This window comes from Aspergillus aculeatus, assembly GCF_001890905.1.
Source record: "Aspergillus aculeatus ATCC 16872 unplaced genomic scaffold ASPACscaffold_15, whole genome shotgun sequence".
Lineage (NCBI taxonomy): Eukaryota > Fungi > Ascomycota > Eurotiomycetes > Eurotiales > Aspergillaceae > Aspergillus > Aspergillus aculeatus.
The window spans coordinates 962,702-977,722 of NW_017962990.1; the positions used below are offsets into that span (position 1 = coordinate 962,702).

Here is a 15,021-nt window from a genome sequence, read left to right on the forward strand (position 1 = left end):
TTCACTAAGATGATCCACAATGTACTCCGTAGTTGTGCTCGAAGTCGCCGAACTGCAATCGGAGTCCTTCGGTCTCGGACTCGGAGCCAATTGCAGTAAGCAGATTGATCCCCTCGCCGGAGGTCGACAGGAGCGCCAACAAACACCTGCAGCAGTGGTCATGCAGTGGTGGGGGCCGCCTCGCGTAACATTCGCAGCCTCGCAGTCTGTCCAACTCTCTCTGCCCCTCACTTGGCCTGCTTGCGGGTATCGTGATTGTATCTTTCTCCTGCTGCGCTGCTGCTCCCAAACCAACAAATCAGGATGAAGTTTCTCTGCTTACATGGCAAAGGCACCAGCGGTGCGATCTTCAAGTCTCAAACAGGTCAGTCTAATTACACCCCAAAATTTCTCTACTCTAGTCTTCCGAATCACTTCATTAACTCAAGGAGCAAACCAGCGGCGTTACGCTCGCGTTTGTCGGAATTGAGCATCGAATGGGACTTCGTCGATGGCTTCCACACGACCGACCCCGCCCCGGGGGTTGACCTCTTCTACGCACCCCCCTATTACTCCTGGTACGAGAACGACACGGTCGACGAGATCGCGACCTGCCGCCAGCGGCTGCAGCAGTACATCAAGGCAAATGGACCCTACGACGCCGTCATGACCTTCTCCCAAGGCGCCGCCGTAGCGTCCACCTTCGCATTACTCCAACTGTCCGAGGCGCCCGACCAACCCCTCCCCTTCAAGGCCGCGATCTTCATCTGCGCCGGCTCGCCGCTGCGCATCATGGAGCAGGTCGGCTACGAGATCGCCCCGCAGGTGTGGGAGAAGGATATCCTGACGCGGAAGGCGCTCGCGGCGCAGGCCGACGCCTCGGCGATCCTGCTGCAGGGCTCCTCGCGGTGGAACGGGAACCACGGCGGCGCGAGGGAGTCGGAGGAGGACATCCGGCGGGAGATCACCCCGTCGCAAACCGTGCTCTCGATCCCCACGGTGCACGTGTACGGCGCGCGCGACCCCCGGCTCTCGGCCGGCATCCAGCTGTCGCAGACCTGCGACCCGGCGAAACGCAGGACGTACGATCACGGCGGCGGCCATGAGATCCCGCGCACGGAGGCTGTGACGAGCAGCATTGCGGCGTTGGTGCGGTGGGCGTTGCGCGCGGGCGGAGTGATATAGATATCGAAATAACCACCTGTGGCTTTTTTTCTTATGGTATTCTTCTTCCTCTTTCTGTTGATTACTTGGCAGTGATGTATATCATTACCATCCGGGTAACTAGAATTGAAATAATTAAGAGACCTTTCTCTTTGTATTTTTTCTTTTCTGTCTTTCGGGCAAACGGCCAACATTACATACAGGATAACAAGAGCTCTGGCATCCAGAAGCACCAATGCGTCCGTAATCTAGTAGGTAGGACGTAGTTCGGGCGAGGGCTTCGCGGCCTGACTGCGAGTGATAACCTGTAGCTATGTAGCATGCGGAACCCCAGACTCCGGGAGTCACGGGAAAGACGCGAGCAAGCAGGAACATACAGGGAGGTTCAAGGACAGCCCCGTATGCGTTGCTCTGATTAGGATTTGGGTGGTCCGGGAAGGTTATTTGCTTCGACGCCGCACCTAGATAGCTAGCTGCACTAGTAGGCTCAATCACGTCAACAGAAATTGAAATTGCAGTGAAGTGCACCGAAATGATTGGGGAGTGGAGTGGCCCGTTCACTTGACAAACCGGACTTGCTCCCTCTTCCACATCAAGGCAACAGCAATCAATTGCGCCGCTCCAAACGCCCCAACCGCGTACATCTGTCGATTGTACCCCACCGCGTAGACCTTGCGAATCTCCTCCTGGGTCGCCGTCGGAAACCCGGAGAGCAAGTTCGGATCCGCTGCTGCTGCCTCGGTTGCCGGAAGATGACCCTTGACGTAATCGATCAAGATGCTGTTGACGATGGCCACGCCGAGGGAGGCCCCGATCATGCGCGCTTGGAGCGTCAGGCCCATGGCAGTTGCTGCGCAAGCGAAGTCAGCTAGTTAGCGGGGGAGGAAAGCATTTGGACACTATTGAACGTGCGTGGTAAGCACTAGAGCTCCGGCTAGAGGAATACCAACCTTGATCCGTAGTCACCACCACCGGAACACACATGAACAGCGCCGCGATGGAAATTCCTGTCCCCAGACCCGCGATCACCATGTATCCGTACTGGCCCGGCCAGATATGCAAGGTGGGTGGAACCGAGGAGAGGAGGAAGGCCCCCACGATCTGCAGCACGGACCCTGCCGCCGTCAGATACACGAACGGCGTGCGCAGGCGCCCGGCCAGGAGACTGCAAATCCCCGCGCCGACGGGCGAGCCCAGCCCGAACGTGAGGACCTTCACCCCGGCACCGATCGCGGTGCTCTGATTGACGGTCTGGAAGCGCTGCGGGAGTTCGATGTACAGGATTGTGACCGCAGGTCCTGTTAAAAAGCAGCCTCTGGCGGGGGGGAGGGGCGCGTTGTCAGGCGATGAACGAGTGGGGGCAAGAGGAGCGGGAGGGTGCTTCGACTCACAGGATGGCTCCCAGCAACACTCGGTTACGTAGGATGCTCCAAGGGAGAATCGGCTCGAATCCCCAATACTTGCGATTGGCCACGGACCACTCCCAGGTGATAAACCCAACCAGCAACACGCCCGAGATCGTCAGCATCGCGATGATCGCGGCTGACGACCACGCGTACCGGATGTTCGCTTCCTCGAAGGCGGCCACGAAGAAGACGGAGAAGGAGAGCAGCAGCAGGCAGCCAACGGTGTCTGCTTTGGTCAGGAAGTTCCAGAGCCCATGAATCTGGTCGCCGGCCCTTCGGGAACTCTCAAAGTCTTTGGGAACCAGGATCCAGATGGTTGCCCATGCCACTATCCCAGCCGGAACACTAAAGCAACAAGGCATGTCAGCACTAGAGGCAGTCGACACAGACCTACCTGGCTCACATACTTGAACAGGAAGATCCAACGCCAGGCGCCGGATGTGCTGATGCCACCTCCAATTAATGCGCCCAGGATCAGCGCCAGCGTCAGCACACCTGACCCCGCTGCACTGGCGATGTCATACTTGGCAGGGGGCAGGAGGCATATCAGACCGAAAAGGCACGAGGTAAAGACCCCTGATCCCCCGATGCCCTGGAAGGCGCGGCAGATAATGCTATTGTGCGAACGCGATCAGACCAGGTGTGGCAGGGGGAGGAGGGGGAGGGTGACCAGGGAAACTAAACTCACAGCTGACTCATAGTCTGGGCAGCAGCGCAGCCGCCTGAGAATGCCACGAAGATGGCCAGTGAAATTAGAATTGTTATCTTAAGCCCAATAAAGTGACTGCATTTGGCCCAGACGGTGAGGAAGCCCGCGAACGCCAGCAGGTAGGAGGTGATGATCCAGGTGCTTTGATCGAAGCCATCCAGGCGACGGCTGATGGTAACTAGTGAGGTACTGATGATTGTAATCTCAGCCGTGGCGAGGAATAGACTCAGCGCGATACTATGACAAGTAGGTAGTAGTTAGTGGTTGAGCACTGATAGTAATGTTCGGTGATGCTGTCAGATCGATTAAAACTTACCCGCCGCCAGCGAACCACAGTCGACCGCCATGCATGTACCTAAGCTGACCAAAGGCCTCATTCTCCTGTTCTTCGGCCGAAGAGGCACTTAAGGATGGCAGAGCGTGCGATTCGGGGACCGAGCCATGGGTTTTGTGATTGACATCCATTGCGCTGGGACTTGCTGGTTGATGTTACAGTGACAACCGGGATTCCCGCGACGAAAGCAGATGGATGCCTGGGGGATCGCCCACATATAAGAGCACAATTACGGTACTCGATACCTGGCAACAGAAAGAAAGGACTCTTTGAGATCATCGATTATTAAACCTTACTGGGCGGATCCGCCCAGAGTTCAGCCAGAGGCTTAGCTTACATTGCTACTAGATCATTCTTGGTAGAAGAAATCAGACCCTTACGACCCCGGCACACCGGGTAGGAGTGAAATGCGTGATTCACCGGGACCTTGCATTTCACTTGCTTTTCAGTCGAGAAGCAAACAAAATCGTGTCACAACTAAATGATGTACATCCACTAGTGGTACTTTACAATGGGTGCAGTCCTAGTTACTCTGCTTAAGATGCGGCATCGATGACCCGGCGAATGACGTGCACAGTTTGGGTTACATCGCTCCTGGCCCCGGCCCGGGGAATGTCATGCCCTAGTGCATGCACATACACCCACCGCACCCCGGCCGCGCATATGGTATTTGTCACCGCAATCGCGCTCGCCGCCCGATCCTGCGAGCCCCAGATGTGCGCCGTGGGGATGCGGACCACATCCTTGTAGGCTCCGAGGTCTATCGTCCGGATTTCCCCGCTTTGAATGGCACCGTAGTCCAGGGGTGGGTGGGTGATTGAGAGGATGATGGCGAACTTGAATGGCAGGGGGCTGTTCGGCTTCTGTTTGGCGAGATACGCGAGGTAGGTCAGGATCAACGTGCCTGCCTGGCTGAACGCGATGACGCCGTCGTAGGGCCCTTCGTGGTAGAGCAGCTCCTCCAGGTGTCGGTAGGCGGCGACTCCGCTTTCCGGGTTCTTCTCGTGGAAGTAAGCGTACATCGGCTCGTCCTTGGTCGCGATGAGTTCGATCCCTGCGACCACGTTTGGTTCCTGGCTTGTGGAGGCTGGTGCTGGAGAGGAGAAGCGGGAATGAGGCTTACCCGGCTGCATTGAGGCAGAGATGTTGCCTTCGATGAAGTCGTAGGTGTGGTTATCTCCGAGTTCGTACCGAATGGCTGCGGTTTGGATCTCGAAGACCTGAGGCTGTCAGCTGGCCTGGCTGGCTTCGGCATTGGGGCGTGATGGGGATGTGAGCCGAACTTACTCGAGAGTTTGAGCCGGCTCCGTGTAGACTGGCCTCATGTCAGTACTTGTAAAGCGCAAGGCAACGGTTGATTTGATCTCGAGTTGACATACCAAAGAATGTGCATGCTGAAGGACCGTGTGTGAGTAGAGAAAGTTGTTGTTTCGCAAGATAGCAAACTTGACAGACTCCGCCCGGAACCAAGTTAGAAAGAAGAGAAGGAGACTGCACGGCAAGTTGATTATATTGCCTTTCTCAGAAAACCTTCTTATGACTCGTTGATAGGAACCTTGAACAGAACTCGGCTATCTGTTTCGGGCTGGGGATGATCCCCGAACCTCCCACGAGTCATGCAAGCTCGTTGCACTAATGTTGATTTGGGCCATGCGGCCTTGCATCCACTCTAGTGAATGGACCAGTTTTGACAGCCGGAGTCATGGATAGCACATGCTAGACAGCCCAGTTGTAGCAATCCCTCAAAATTCACCGGTGTTACTACCTGGAAGAGACGGGAGGGATAACAAAGCCAGGCCGTGCCAACCCAAGCGAACACGATCCTCCTTCATTCACTCAAACACATCTGTGCCGTGTCTTCTCTTTTCTTGCACTTCATGAGCTCATGACTCTGGACACCTCACCCTCATCACGTAAGATGTCGATGTAACCCTTCTGACTGCTAAGCCTTTGGTCAAATCGAGGAGCAGTGGGGTTAGTCGATCTGGATTCAAGACACCCAGGCTCTTCCTATACATGGCTGTACAGCAAGTGATAACATTTCATCGTTCAAGCAGCTTTCTTCATCATGGCATCCGACGCGGTCCCCCCGCTCGCCATCATTGGGCTATCCTTCCAGTTTCCCGGAGATGCAACGACTCAAGATGCGTTCTGGAACATGCTGGCTGAAGGTCGATGTGCATCCAGCGAGTTCCCCGCGGACCGAATGAATATCGATGGCCATCACAATCCCAACAGAGATAAGTTGCACAGTGTGTCTTGCAGAGGAGGACATTTCCTCACTCGTGATCTCGCGGCATTTGACGCGCCTTTCTTCAACATCTCCGACACCGAAGCGAAAGCCATGGATCCGCAACAGCGCCTCGCCTTAGAGACCGTGTATCGAGCTCTTGAGAACGCGGGCCTTCCGATGAACGAGGTGGCCGGCTCAAAGACGAGCGTGATGGCCGGTTCCTTCTGCAACGACTATCATGCAATCCAGACCAAAGACACTTTGAATATTCCCAAGACGGCTACCATGGGCAGCTCCCAGAGTATGATCGCAAACCGTATCAGTTGGTTCTTTGACTTGCAAGGGCCAAGCGCAACGGTAGACACTGCCTGCTCGAGCAGTCTCATGGCCGTGGATTTGGCATGTCAGTCGCTATGGAGTGGTAATGCGACGATGGTTCGTGAGCCCTCTTCCTACCTGTCTTCCACCACACATCCTCTATAGATGCAAGTCTAACCCCTTGACCTCTCACAAAGGGAATTGCCCTCGGGTGTAACGTCATACTCGCCCCTGAGATGACGATCGGCTTGGATAACCTTGGGCTTCTGTCCCGCGATAGCCGCTGTTACAGCTTTGACAATCGTGCCAACGGATATGCAAGAGGTGAAGGCATCGGTGCTGTGATTATCAAACGTCTCGATAATGCCGTTGCAGCCGGAGACACTGTCAGAGCGGTCATTCGGTCGTCGAGCTCCAACCAGGACGGCAAGACTCCGGGGATCCTGCAGCCAAGTAAAGACGCGCAGGTCCGTTTGATTCGTGACACCTATCGGAAAGCCGGTCTTGACATGCGGGCAACCAGATATTTCGAGGCGCATGGCACCGGTGAGCAGAGACTGAGTCACATGGGGCTATAATATTGCTAATATTGGCTAGGAACTCCGGTTGGCGATCCCATTGAGACTAGGGCGATCGGATCAGCCTTTCAAGGTTATCGCTCATCCGACGACCCACTTTACGTGTAAGTGATCTGCAACTTGAGTCTATTACTTGCAGTCTAATGCAGCTTATAGGGGCTCTGTCAAATCCAACATCGGCCACCTAGAGGGAGCAAGTGGTATTGCGGGCCTGATCAAAGCAGTTCTTATCTTGGAGAAAGGGATCATTCCCCCAAACAGTAGCAATTTGCAGACACTGAACCCTCAGATTGATGAGCAGTACCTTAATCTGAAGGTAAGAACTTGTTCTCTCCTGGGTGTACTTCCTTCTAACATATATACAGATCTTAACGCATGCAATTTCTTGGCCCTCGCCAGGCCTACGCAGAGCCTCTGTCAATTCCTTCGGCTTTGGTGGCGCCAATAGTCATGTCATTCTCGACGATGCTTACAACACCTTTTGCATGCACGGTATCGAAGATGGACGTCACCAGACTGTCATCGAGCCTTCCTTGCTTCATGACGCAAAGATCCCAGTACAGGCAGATGGTCATCCTGAGAATGGCACCGATCCTCCGAGCCGCCTGAGAAATGGCATTGTGGTTCCCACATCTGAACGTGCCGTTCTAGTGTGGTCTGCAGCAGATGAAGCGGGCATCAAAAGACTTGCTAACTCGTGGCGGCAGTATGTTGCTGATACGGAAGCGATGGACCGCCCCACGGTAGCCACTATACAAGACTTGGCTTTTACGCTGTGTGCGAGGCGGAGCCGACTGACATGGAGGGCTTTTGCCGTTGCAAAGCCAGCGGAAGACTTGCACGTTACAATGGATAAGATTAGTGCTGCTATATGCTCCAAGCCAAACCCACATTTAGCCTTCGTGTTCACGGGTGTGAGTATCATTATAGCTACTGTCTGAAGATCAAACTAACCGCAAGCAGCAAGGAGCCCAGTGGCATGCTATGGGCCGTGAACTGATTGATCGATACGATGCCTTCAAAGACAGTCTACTTGATTCGAGCAACTATTTGAAGAGGCTTGGTTGTGCGTGGGATGTTCTAGGTGAGCGCTTCTGAGCCCTTGACTTTTCAGAGTACTGACCTTTCTCGCAGACGAGATGCAGAGAGATGAAGTTGACTCTCGAGTCAACGACCCGACGTTTGGACAGCCACTCTGCACAGCACTGCAGATCGCTTTGGTAGAGCTCCTCCAATCTTGGAATCTCAGGCCTGATGCAGTGGTTGGCCATTCCTCTGGCGAGATTGCAGCTGCGTAAGTCGATTCCTTGAACTACCTCCACTAATGAGCTTGGCTGATATGCTGCACGACATTCAGTTACTGTGCAGGTGCAATCACGAAAGGTTCTGCTCTGAAGATAGCGTACTTCAGAGGCTTCCTCACCGGGATCTTGGGGAAGTACCGTACTATGACACCCGGTGCTCTCGCTGCGATGGAGGCAATGAAACATGGGGACAAGTGTCAAGATTGTGTGACGAGCAAAGTCCCGTTTGATATTTCCTGTTTTGAGTAAGTCGGTTCCGGACTCATATGACATGCTCTCATGACACCTGCTCATATGCTGACGCTGTTCCAGACGGTTCCAGAAAGCAATCCCTGAAGAAGGTGGCGCAAAGGGCGAATACTGTAAACGCTCTCTCGCATGGCAGCTCACGAGGCATCTGACCAGTGGTATGCATGGCGCTATGCTCGCCGTGGGTATGTCGAGCCGAGAAGTGCAGAAATATCTAGAGTCCGTGGCCTCTCACTTCCGTGAACTCAAGCTTGAAGTTGCTTGCATCAACAGCCCCACCAGCGTCACTATTTCTGGGCAAGCGAGCCAGATCGACTTCCTTCAGCAGATCCTAGTCGAGAACAAGGTTTTCGCAAGAAAACTTGCAGTCAATGTCGCATATCATTCATCTCAGATGAAGGAGATTGCCGGAATATATCAAAAGCTATTAGCGGAGCTGGAACGACCAGCTAAAGCCAAGAAGCCGCCGGTGATGGTATCCAGCGTCTCAGGGACATGGATCTCGGAAGAGGAGCTTTCCAAACCCGAGTACTGGGTGAGGAACCTGGTTTCGCCCGTGTTATTCGACGATACTCTCTCAAAGTTGTGTACCCAACCAACAACATCAACTCGAAGATTCGATGGAAGTCATCGCCGCAATGTCGCGCCAGACCACCTCCTAGAAATTGGGCCTCATTCCGCCCTTCAAGGTCCTTGTGGAGACATTCTCAAGGCCGTGGGCAAGCATGATCAAATCACCTACATTCCACTTCTGCGCCGTGGTCGCTCTGCCGTTGACTGCATGATGCACGGGGCAGGCCGCCTGCACTGTAGCGGCTACCCGATTGACTTGCTTTCAGTCAACAATGGAGGTGAACCCGAGCCACAGCACAACAGTCGCGTGCTCGTCAACTTACCGGAGTACCCCTTCAACCACTCCAAGACATACTGGTTCGAGAGTCGCATCAGCAAAAGTTACAGATTCCGTCGGTTCGGCCACATGGAACTACTAGGTGTGCCTGACCCTGACGGAAATCCCATGGAGGCCCGCTGGAGAAATATCATACGGCTTTCGGAGATGCCATGGGCGGGAGATCATAAGATCAACAACAGCATCCTGTATCCCGGCGCCGGCATGCTTGTCATGGCTATCGAAGCAGTTAAGCAACTGGCAGACCAGAGCCGGGGCATCACAGGATTTGACATCAAGGACGTGGTCTTCTCGTCGGCTTTGCAGATTCCAAGTCATGCTGATGGTGTTGAGGTGAGCGTTTACCTGAAGCGAGTCGGAAATGCCAACAAGGATGCAACGGGCTGGTTCGAGTACCGCGTTTGCACGTACAATAATGAATCGTGGATTGAGAACAGCTCGGGTTCAATCCAAGCTCATTATGAGTCCGATGTGCAGACGCCAAACATCAGCGATGGTGAAGAAGCTAAATGGCAGGCGTCTCTTGTCGAGAATGGCCAGCGTGCAAGCGAACAATGTGCATCGCATGAAGACTCAGGCAGATTTTATGAAGGGCTGCGCAACTGTGGGTATTACTATGGGTCGATGTTCAGAGTCATTGAGGGCAATGTTTCCAAGCAGTACGATGGGAAAGCCATGATTGCAGAAGTCAAGGTCTTCAAACCTGACTGCACAACAGGATCAGAGGTCTATCCCGCGCATACAATCCACCCTACCACGCTAGACGGTGTGGTTCAAATGATGGCAGCGCTAGCCACTGACGCCGGACAGCGAACGATTCCTGTCTCCGTGCCCACGAGCATCACCCGACTCTGGATCTCCAATACAGGTAGACTAAGCTATCCTTCGGCAGAACTCATCAAAGTATATGCGACTTCCGTTCAATCTGCTCTTGGCAGCACACAGTATACCATGACGGCATTTGACCGCAACGTATCCAAGGCTCTATTGAACTTGGAAGGACTAAAAGTGACCTCAATCGCGAGTCCAGAGAATGTCTCACCCTCAGACCAATTCAAGGCCGATAATTTATGCCATCACGTCGAATACAAGCCAGACACTGATCTTCTCACCAACCACGGATTCCTAACTGCGTTTGGCAAAAAGGAACTCCAAGTTCAGGGCCCGGCGCAGCATTTGCGAGATATGGAGTTCCTGATTGCGACCTGCATCAACAAATACGCCGATCCGCTCAGTGAGATGGACAAAAGCAGTCTACCCCCTTACACGATTTTATACACTGAGTGGATTCTGGAGCGTAAACGATTACTGGAGCTAGATGTGTCGGACTTCGGCTCAATCGAGTGGCGGCATCACATGGACGACGAGGCCTACGTAACAGAGGTTCATAGACGGGTCGAAAGCGCCAGCAAGCGAGGCCTTCTCGTGAGCACTCTCTGCAAGAACCTTATGGAGATTCTCAACGATCCTTTGCCTCATCTCTTCAAGGACAATCTGCTTACCGATGTGTATTCTGAGATGTTGTACGGCCTTCCAGCGGCAACAGCCCTCGCGAGATACATCGACGCTCTCGCCCACAAGAACCCTCGCATGAACATCCTCGAGATCGGGGCTGGCACTGGGGCAATGACTGAGCTCTGCATCAAGGCCCTGGCATCCCCGGATATAGAAAATGCATCGCGCTATGCCAATTGGGACTTCACTGACATCTCCAGCTCGTTCTTCCCGGACGCCGTGAACCGCTTCGAGACCGAAAAGCGGCGGTTGAATTTTCGTGTGTTGGATATTGAGCAGGATCCAGAGACCCAAGGCTTTGATTCGGGATCGTACGACTTAGTTGTTGCTTTTCTGGTGCGTGTCTGTCCACGACCGAAGGTGCAGAGTGCTGATATTGACATGCATTAGGTTCTTCATGCAACAGCCGATCTAGCAACCAGTTTGAAGAATGTTCGGAAGCTTTTGAAAACGTACGTCAATTGTGAGGTAGATGTGAGAAGCTGCTGATAAGTCGACAGGGGTGGGAAATTGTTGCTTTTCGAGATCACGCATCCTGATCCGGTTCGGGCTAGCTTTGTGTTCGGGCTTTTCGAGGGTTGGTGGCGTTGTAAGTCTCTCCGACTGAATGTGTGCTGAACCACGCTGATTGTCTGAGTAGCGGGTGAATCCTACCGCCAGAGCCATCCGTGTGTTGATGCCAATCGATGGGGGTCTTTGTTAAAAGATTCAGGATTCTCAGGGTGTGACCTTGCGGTAGATGACTACGTCGATACTTCATGTCATGAAGCGACGCTCATCGTTGCGAGCGCTGTGTCTTCTGGTCCGAATGCGGAGGCGACGAGGACCGATATGGCTCTAGCCAAACCTTCCGCGCCGTTCACCCAGAAGGAAGTTGGTATCGTTCTCAACACGGCCAATCCTCGTCAGGTCGAGCTTGCGAATATGCTATCTGAGCTACTTGACCAGACTGGAGTTAGCGCCGTGAAGCGAGGTCTGGAGGATATCAAGAAACGAGACCTTTCTTCCGGTGTCCTGGATATCTCTCTCCTCGATTTCGACTTTCCTTTCACATACAACATGAAGGCGGAAGAATACGAAGGCCTCCAACGATTGATAACCACAACGACGAATCTCATCTGGGTTGACAGCGGGGGAGGTCATGAACCCTCGCCTCAGTTTCGACTTGTTGACGGTTTGTTTCGTGTTCTTGCTCGCGAATTGTCCAGAACGAAAATCACAACCTTATCCATAGAGGAAAGCACGATCCTGCACCAGGCAGGGCAGATTGCTAAGGTATTCGAAGCCGTCACATCAGAAGCAACGGACGTCGACACAGAGTACAGGGTGATCGACGGGGTGATCCACATCGGTCGTTTGGTCGCCGCTCGAGGCATCTCTCAGACCATCGCCAGGATGAAGCTACCACAGCAAAGAGAGCTCAGAGCATACGGCGCAGGCCCACCGCTCCGCCTCGAAGTTGGCACGCCAGGTCTTCTGCATACCCTCCAGTTTGTCGAGGATAAATCTTTACGTGACCCCTTGAAGCCGGACGAGGTTGAAATCCAGGTGAAAGCTGTGGGCCTCAATTTCCGCGACGTCTTGATTGCCTTGGGCCGCCTGGAAAGCGACACGCTCGGTGCTGAGTTCGCGGGAGTTGTGGTCCGTGTCGGGTCCCAGTGCCAGCGGTTCAAAGCTGGTGATAGGGTGGTTGTCTTCCATCCGAGTCGCTATGCAAACTACGTTCGTGTACGTGAGAACATGTCTATCGTCAAGATCGCGGACGAGACTGTGCCAATGTCATTCGTGACTGCGGCTGCGATACCTGTGGCCTTCACTACTGCGTGGATCACGCTGACGCGGTTGGCGAGGCTACAAGCAGGGGAATCGGTCCTTATTCACTCAGGCGCAGGCGGCACCGGGCAAGCAGCCATCCAGGTTGCTATGTATTGCGGAGCGAAGATTTTCACGACTGTTTCGACGGAAGAGAAGAAACAATTTTTGATGGAGCGCTATAACATTCCAGGGAATCACATCTTCTCCAGCCGCAACACACTGTTCGCCAAGGGGATCAAACGCCTGACAGGAGACCGGGGTGTCGATGTTGTGCTCAACTCACTGGCTGGCGAAATGCTTATCGCATCTTGGGAGTGCATTGGGCCATTTGGACGATTCATCGAGATTGGCAAGAACGATATCCTAACGAACACGAAGCTTCCAATGTTGCACTTTGAGAAGAATGTGACCTTCACGGCGGTGGACCTTGCCGAGATGGCGTTTGACCGTCCGCAGCTGATTCAACAAGCTTTGACAGACAATGTGTTCAAGTTGATTGAAGCAGGCAATTTGAAGATTCCTCAACCGTTACAGGCATTTGGCGTTGGAGATCTTGAGCAAGCTTTGCGCCATCTGCAGAGTGGAAGAAACTCGGGCAAGGTAGTGGTGGAACTTCGCAATGATGAGCAAGTCATGACACTTCTGGATACTACACCATCCTTTGCATTTGAACCCAACGCCACGTATGTGATTGCAGGCGGCTTGGGAGGCCTTGGTCGAAGCATCGCTAGTTGGTTTGTAGAGCGCGGCGCTCGCAACTTGATCCTTCTCTCACGTTCAGGTCAGAATAACGAGCATGCACGCGAGCTGGTGGCGAGCCTGGAGCGCCAGGGTGCCCGAGTCGTCACGCCAATGTGTGATATCACGGATCAAGCGTCCCTCAAAGTTGTCCTCAACGTCTGTCGTCAACTGATGCCCCCGATCCAAGGGTGCGTACAAGCATCAATGGTTGTCAAGAGCGGCAACTTCGAAAGCCTCGACTACGATTCCTGGAAGGCATGCACGGCGCCAAAAGCCCAGGGCTCCTGGAACCTGCACGAGCTTCTCCCGCGCGGCATGGACTTCTTCGTCATGCTCTCCTCCATCAGCGGGATCTGCGGCCCCCTGACCGATGCCAGCTACGCAGCGGGGAACACGTTTCTGGACGGTCTGGCCCGGTACCGCGTCAGTCAGGGCGAGAACGCCGTCTCTTTAGATCTGGGCCTCTTCCTGTCAGCTGGATACTTCCGGGAGAACCCGGACAAGCGCAATCTGTTCCTGGCCAACACCGTGTGGGACGAGATCTCCGAGGCGGACCTCCACGGATTATTGGACATCTATTGCAACCAGAAGAGCTCGTCGCCGCTACAGAGTCAGGTCGTGGTCGGCATCACGCCACGCACCGCGGAGACCGGTCGCGCCAAGGCCGACTGGATGAAACGGTCCTTCTTCCGCCATCTATCTACCTTGCTCGAGACACCTGCGGAGGGACAGTCAGCGTCTGCGTCAGCTTCTGCGTCGGGCGACGGCAGCTCCAACCTGGCGGCCCGGTTCGCGGCGGCCCGGACGACGAGCGAGGCGGTCGAAATTGCGCTCCAGGCGACACGGGAGAAGGTGGCGATCATGCTGTCGGTGCCGGTGAACGAGATCGACGTGGACAAAGCGATCCATCAGTACGGGGTGGACTCGCTGGCGGCGGTGGAACTCCGGAACTGGTTTTCGCGGGAGCTGCAGGCGGAGATTGCCGTGTTTGATATCCTGGGGGGTGCGAGTATTGCGTCGGTGGTGCGATTGGCGGTGGGCCGGGTTGGCGGCGTTGGCGGTGGTGCTAAGGGTGCGAGTACGGCTGACGCTGTGTGATTGCGTTGGACGGAATGCAGTAGTCGAAGCACTATCGTGTATGATAGGATAGGAATGCAGTCGGCTAATCGCCGTCGGATATTGAAGTTGGTGCTGGGAGTTGTAGTCGGCCTTTGACGGCTATTGAAGTAGGGTCTGATCATCGGATACTAACTTTCCCCATGGGGAATACTTCCCAATTCGTAGATGAAGTATACACACTCCCAGCATCCAGCATCAACAACCTCTATAAGAACAAGCAGAACAACAACCCCCCTACATACAAACACATTGCATCAACAAACCCAATCCCTCCCTTGCAAAAATCCCCCATAAACCCCTCACCCAAAACAAAAAGTCCAACCATGCCGAAACCCAAAGTCCTCCACCTGGGCGACCCCATCAAATACAACCACGACCTCTACGCCCGCTTCGCCGCCACCTTCGACGTGATTCGGCCCCCGACCGCCGAGCGCGCACGCCCGGAATTCAAGCGCGCCCTGCAGGAGCGCCGCTGGGGCAGCTTCGACGCCATCCTCCGGCCCTTCTGGAACACGGGCGGCGAGATGGGCAACTGGGACGAGGAGCTGATCGCATTGCTGCCGGAGAGCGTCAAGATCATCGCCAGCGCGGGGGCCGGGTATGACTGGGTGGATGTAGAGTGTTTAGCGAGATACGGTATGCCCCCC

At 54.4% G+C, this 15,021-nt stretch overlaps 4 protein-coding genes across 4 annotated transcripts in view; 2 read left to right on the plus strand and 2 right to left on the minus strand.

The window, feature by feature from the left end:
• Window positions 1–153: 153 nt before the first annotated feature.
• Window positions 154–1,287, plus strand: ASPACDRAFT_1859066 (putative EF-hand calcium-binding domain protein). The gene is made up of 2 exons (XM_020197648.1): window positions 154–364; window positions 440–1,287. Exons 1-2 carry the CDS (start codon window positions 304–306, stop codon window positions 1,162–1,164), a joined length of 786 nt encoding a protein of 261 aa, XP_020053342.1. The 5' UTR covers window positions 154–303; the 3' UTR covers window positions 1,165–1,287.
• Window positions 1,288–1,700: 413 nt separating this feature from the next.
• On the minus strand, window positions 1,701–3,497 carry ASPACDRAFT_33913 (uncharacterized protein; the record flags this gene model as incomplete). The annotated part of the gene is made up of 5 exons (XM_020199999.1): window positions 1,701–1,993; window positions 2,094–2,458; window positions 2,535–2,894; window positions 2,957–3,125; window positions 3,245–3,497. Coding segments are annotated over 5 exons (1,440 nt in total), but the record flags the coding sequence as incomplete, so codon positions are not given.
• A 560-nt stretch (window positions 3,498–4,057) lies between these two features.
• Window positions 4,058–5,141, minus strand: ASPACDRAFT_124965 (uncharacterized protein). Its single transcript, XM_020196769.1, has 4 exons — window positions 4,972–5,141; window positions 4,880–4,907; window positions 4,716–4,812; window positions 4,058–4,646 (listed from the first exon to the last, which is right to left on the minus strand). The coding sequence occupies exons 1-4, from the start codon at window positions 4,983–4,985 to the stop codon at window positions 4,129–4,131; spliced, it is 657 nt and encodes a 218-aa protein (XP_020053344.1). The 5' UTR covers window positions 4,986–5,141; the 3' UTR covers window positions 4,058–4,128.
• Window positions 5,142–5,660: 519 nt separating this feature from the next.
• Window positions 5,661–15,021, plus strand: part of ASPACDRAFT_63311 (uncharacterized protein) — a gene marked incomplete at both ends in the record, with an annotated part of 11,138 nt that continues 1,777 nt past the window's right edge. Inside the window, 14 exons of the mRNA XM_020203878.1 lie at window positions 5,661–6,260; window positions 6,341–6,689; window positions 6,741–6,825; window positions 6,878–7,037; window positions 7,087–7,635; window positions 7,685–7,805; window positions 7,856–8,015; window positions 8,079–8,270; window positions 8,338–11,035; window positions 11,090–11,151; window positions 11,200–11,288; window positions 11,439–11,873; window positions 11,934–14,333; window positions 14,540–15,010. Of these exons, the coding sequence (XP_020053345.1) occupies window positions 5,661–6,260; window positions 6,341–6,689; window positions 6,741–6,825; window positions 6,878–7,037; window positions 7,087–7,635; window positions 7,685–7,805; window positions 7,856–8,015; window positions 8,079–8,270; window positions 8,338–11,035; window positions 11,090–11,151; window positions 11,200–11,288; window positions 11,439–11,873; window positions 11,934–14,333; window positions 14,540–15,010 (8,371 nt within the window). The remainder of the gene's footprint in view (window positions 6,261–6,340; window positions 6,690–6,740; window positions 6,826–6,877; window positions 7,038–7,086; window positions 7,636–7,684; window positions 7,806–7,855; window positions 8,016–8,078; window positions 8,271–8,337; window positions 11,036–11,089; window positions 11,152–11,199; window positions 11,289–11,438; window positions 11,874–11,933; window positions 14,334–14,539; window positions 15,011–15,021) is intronic.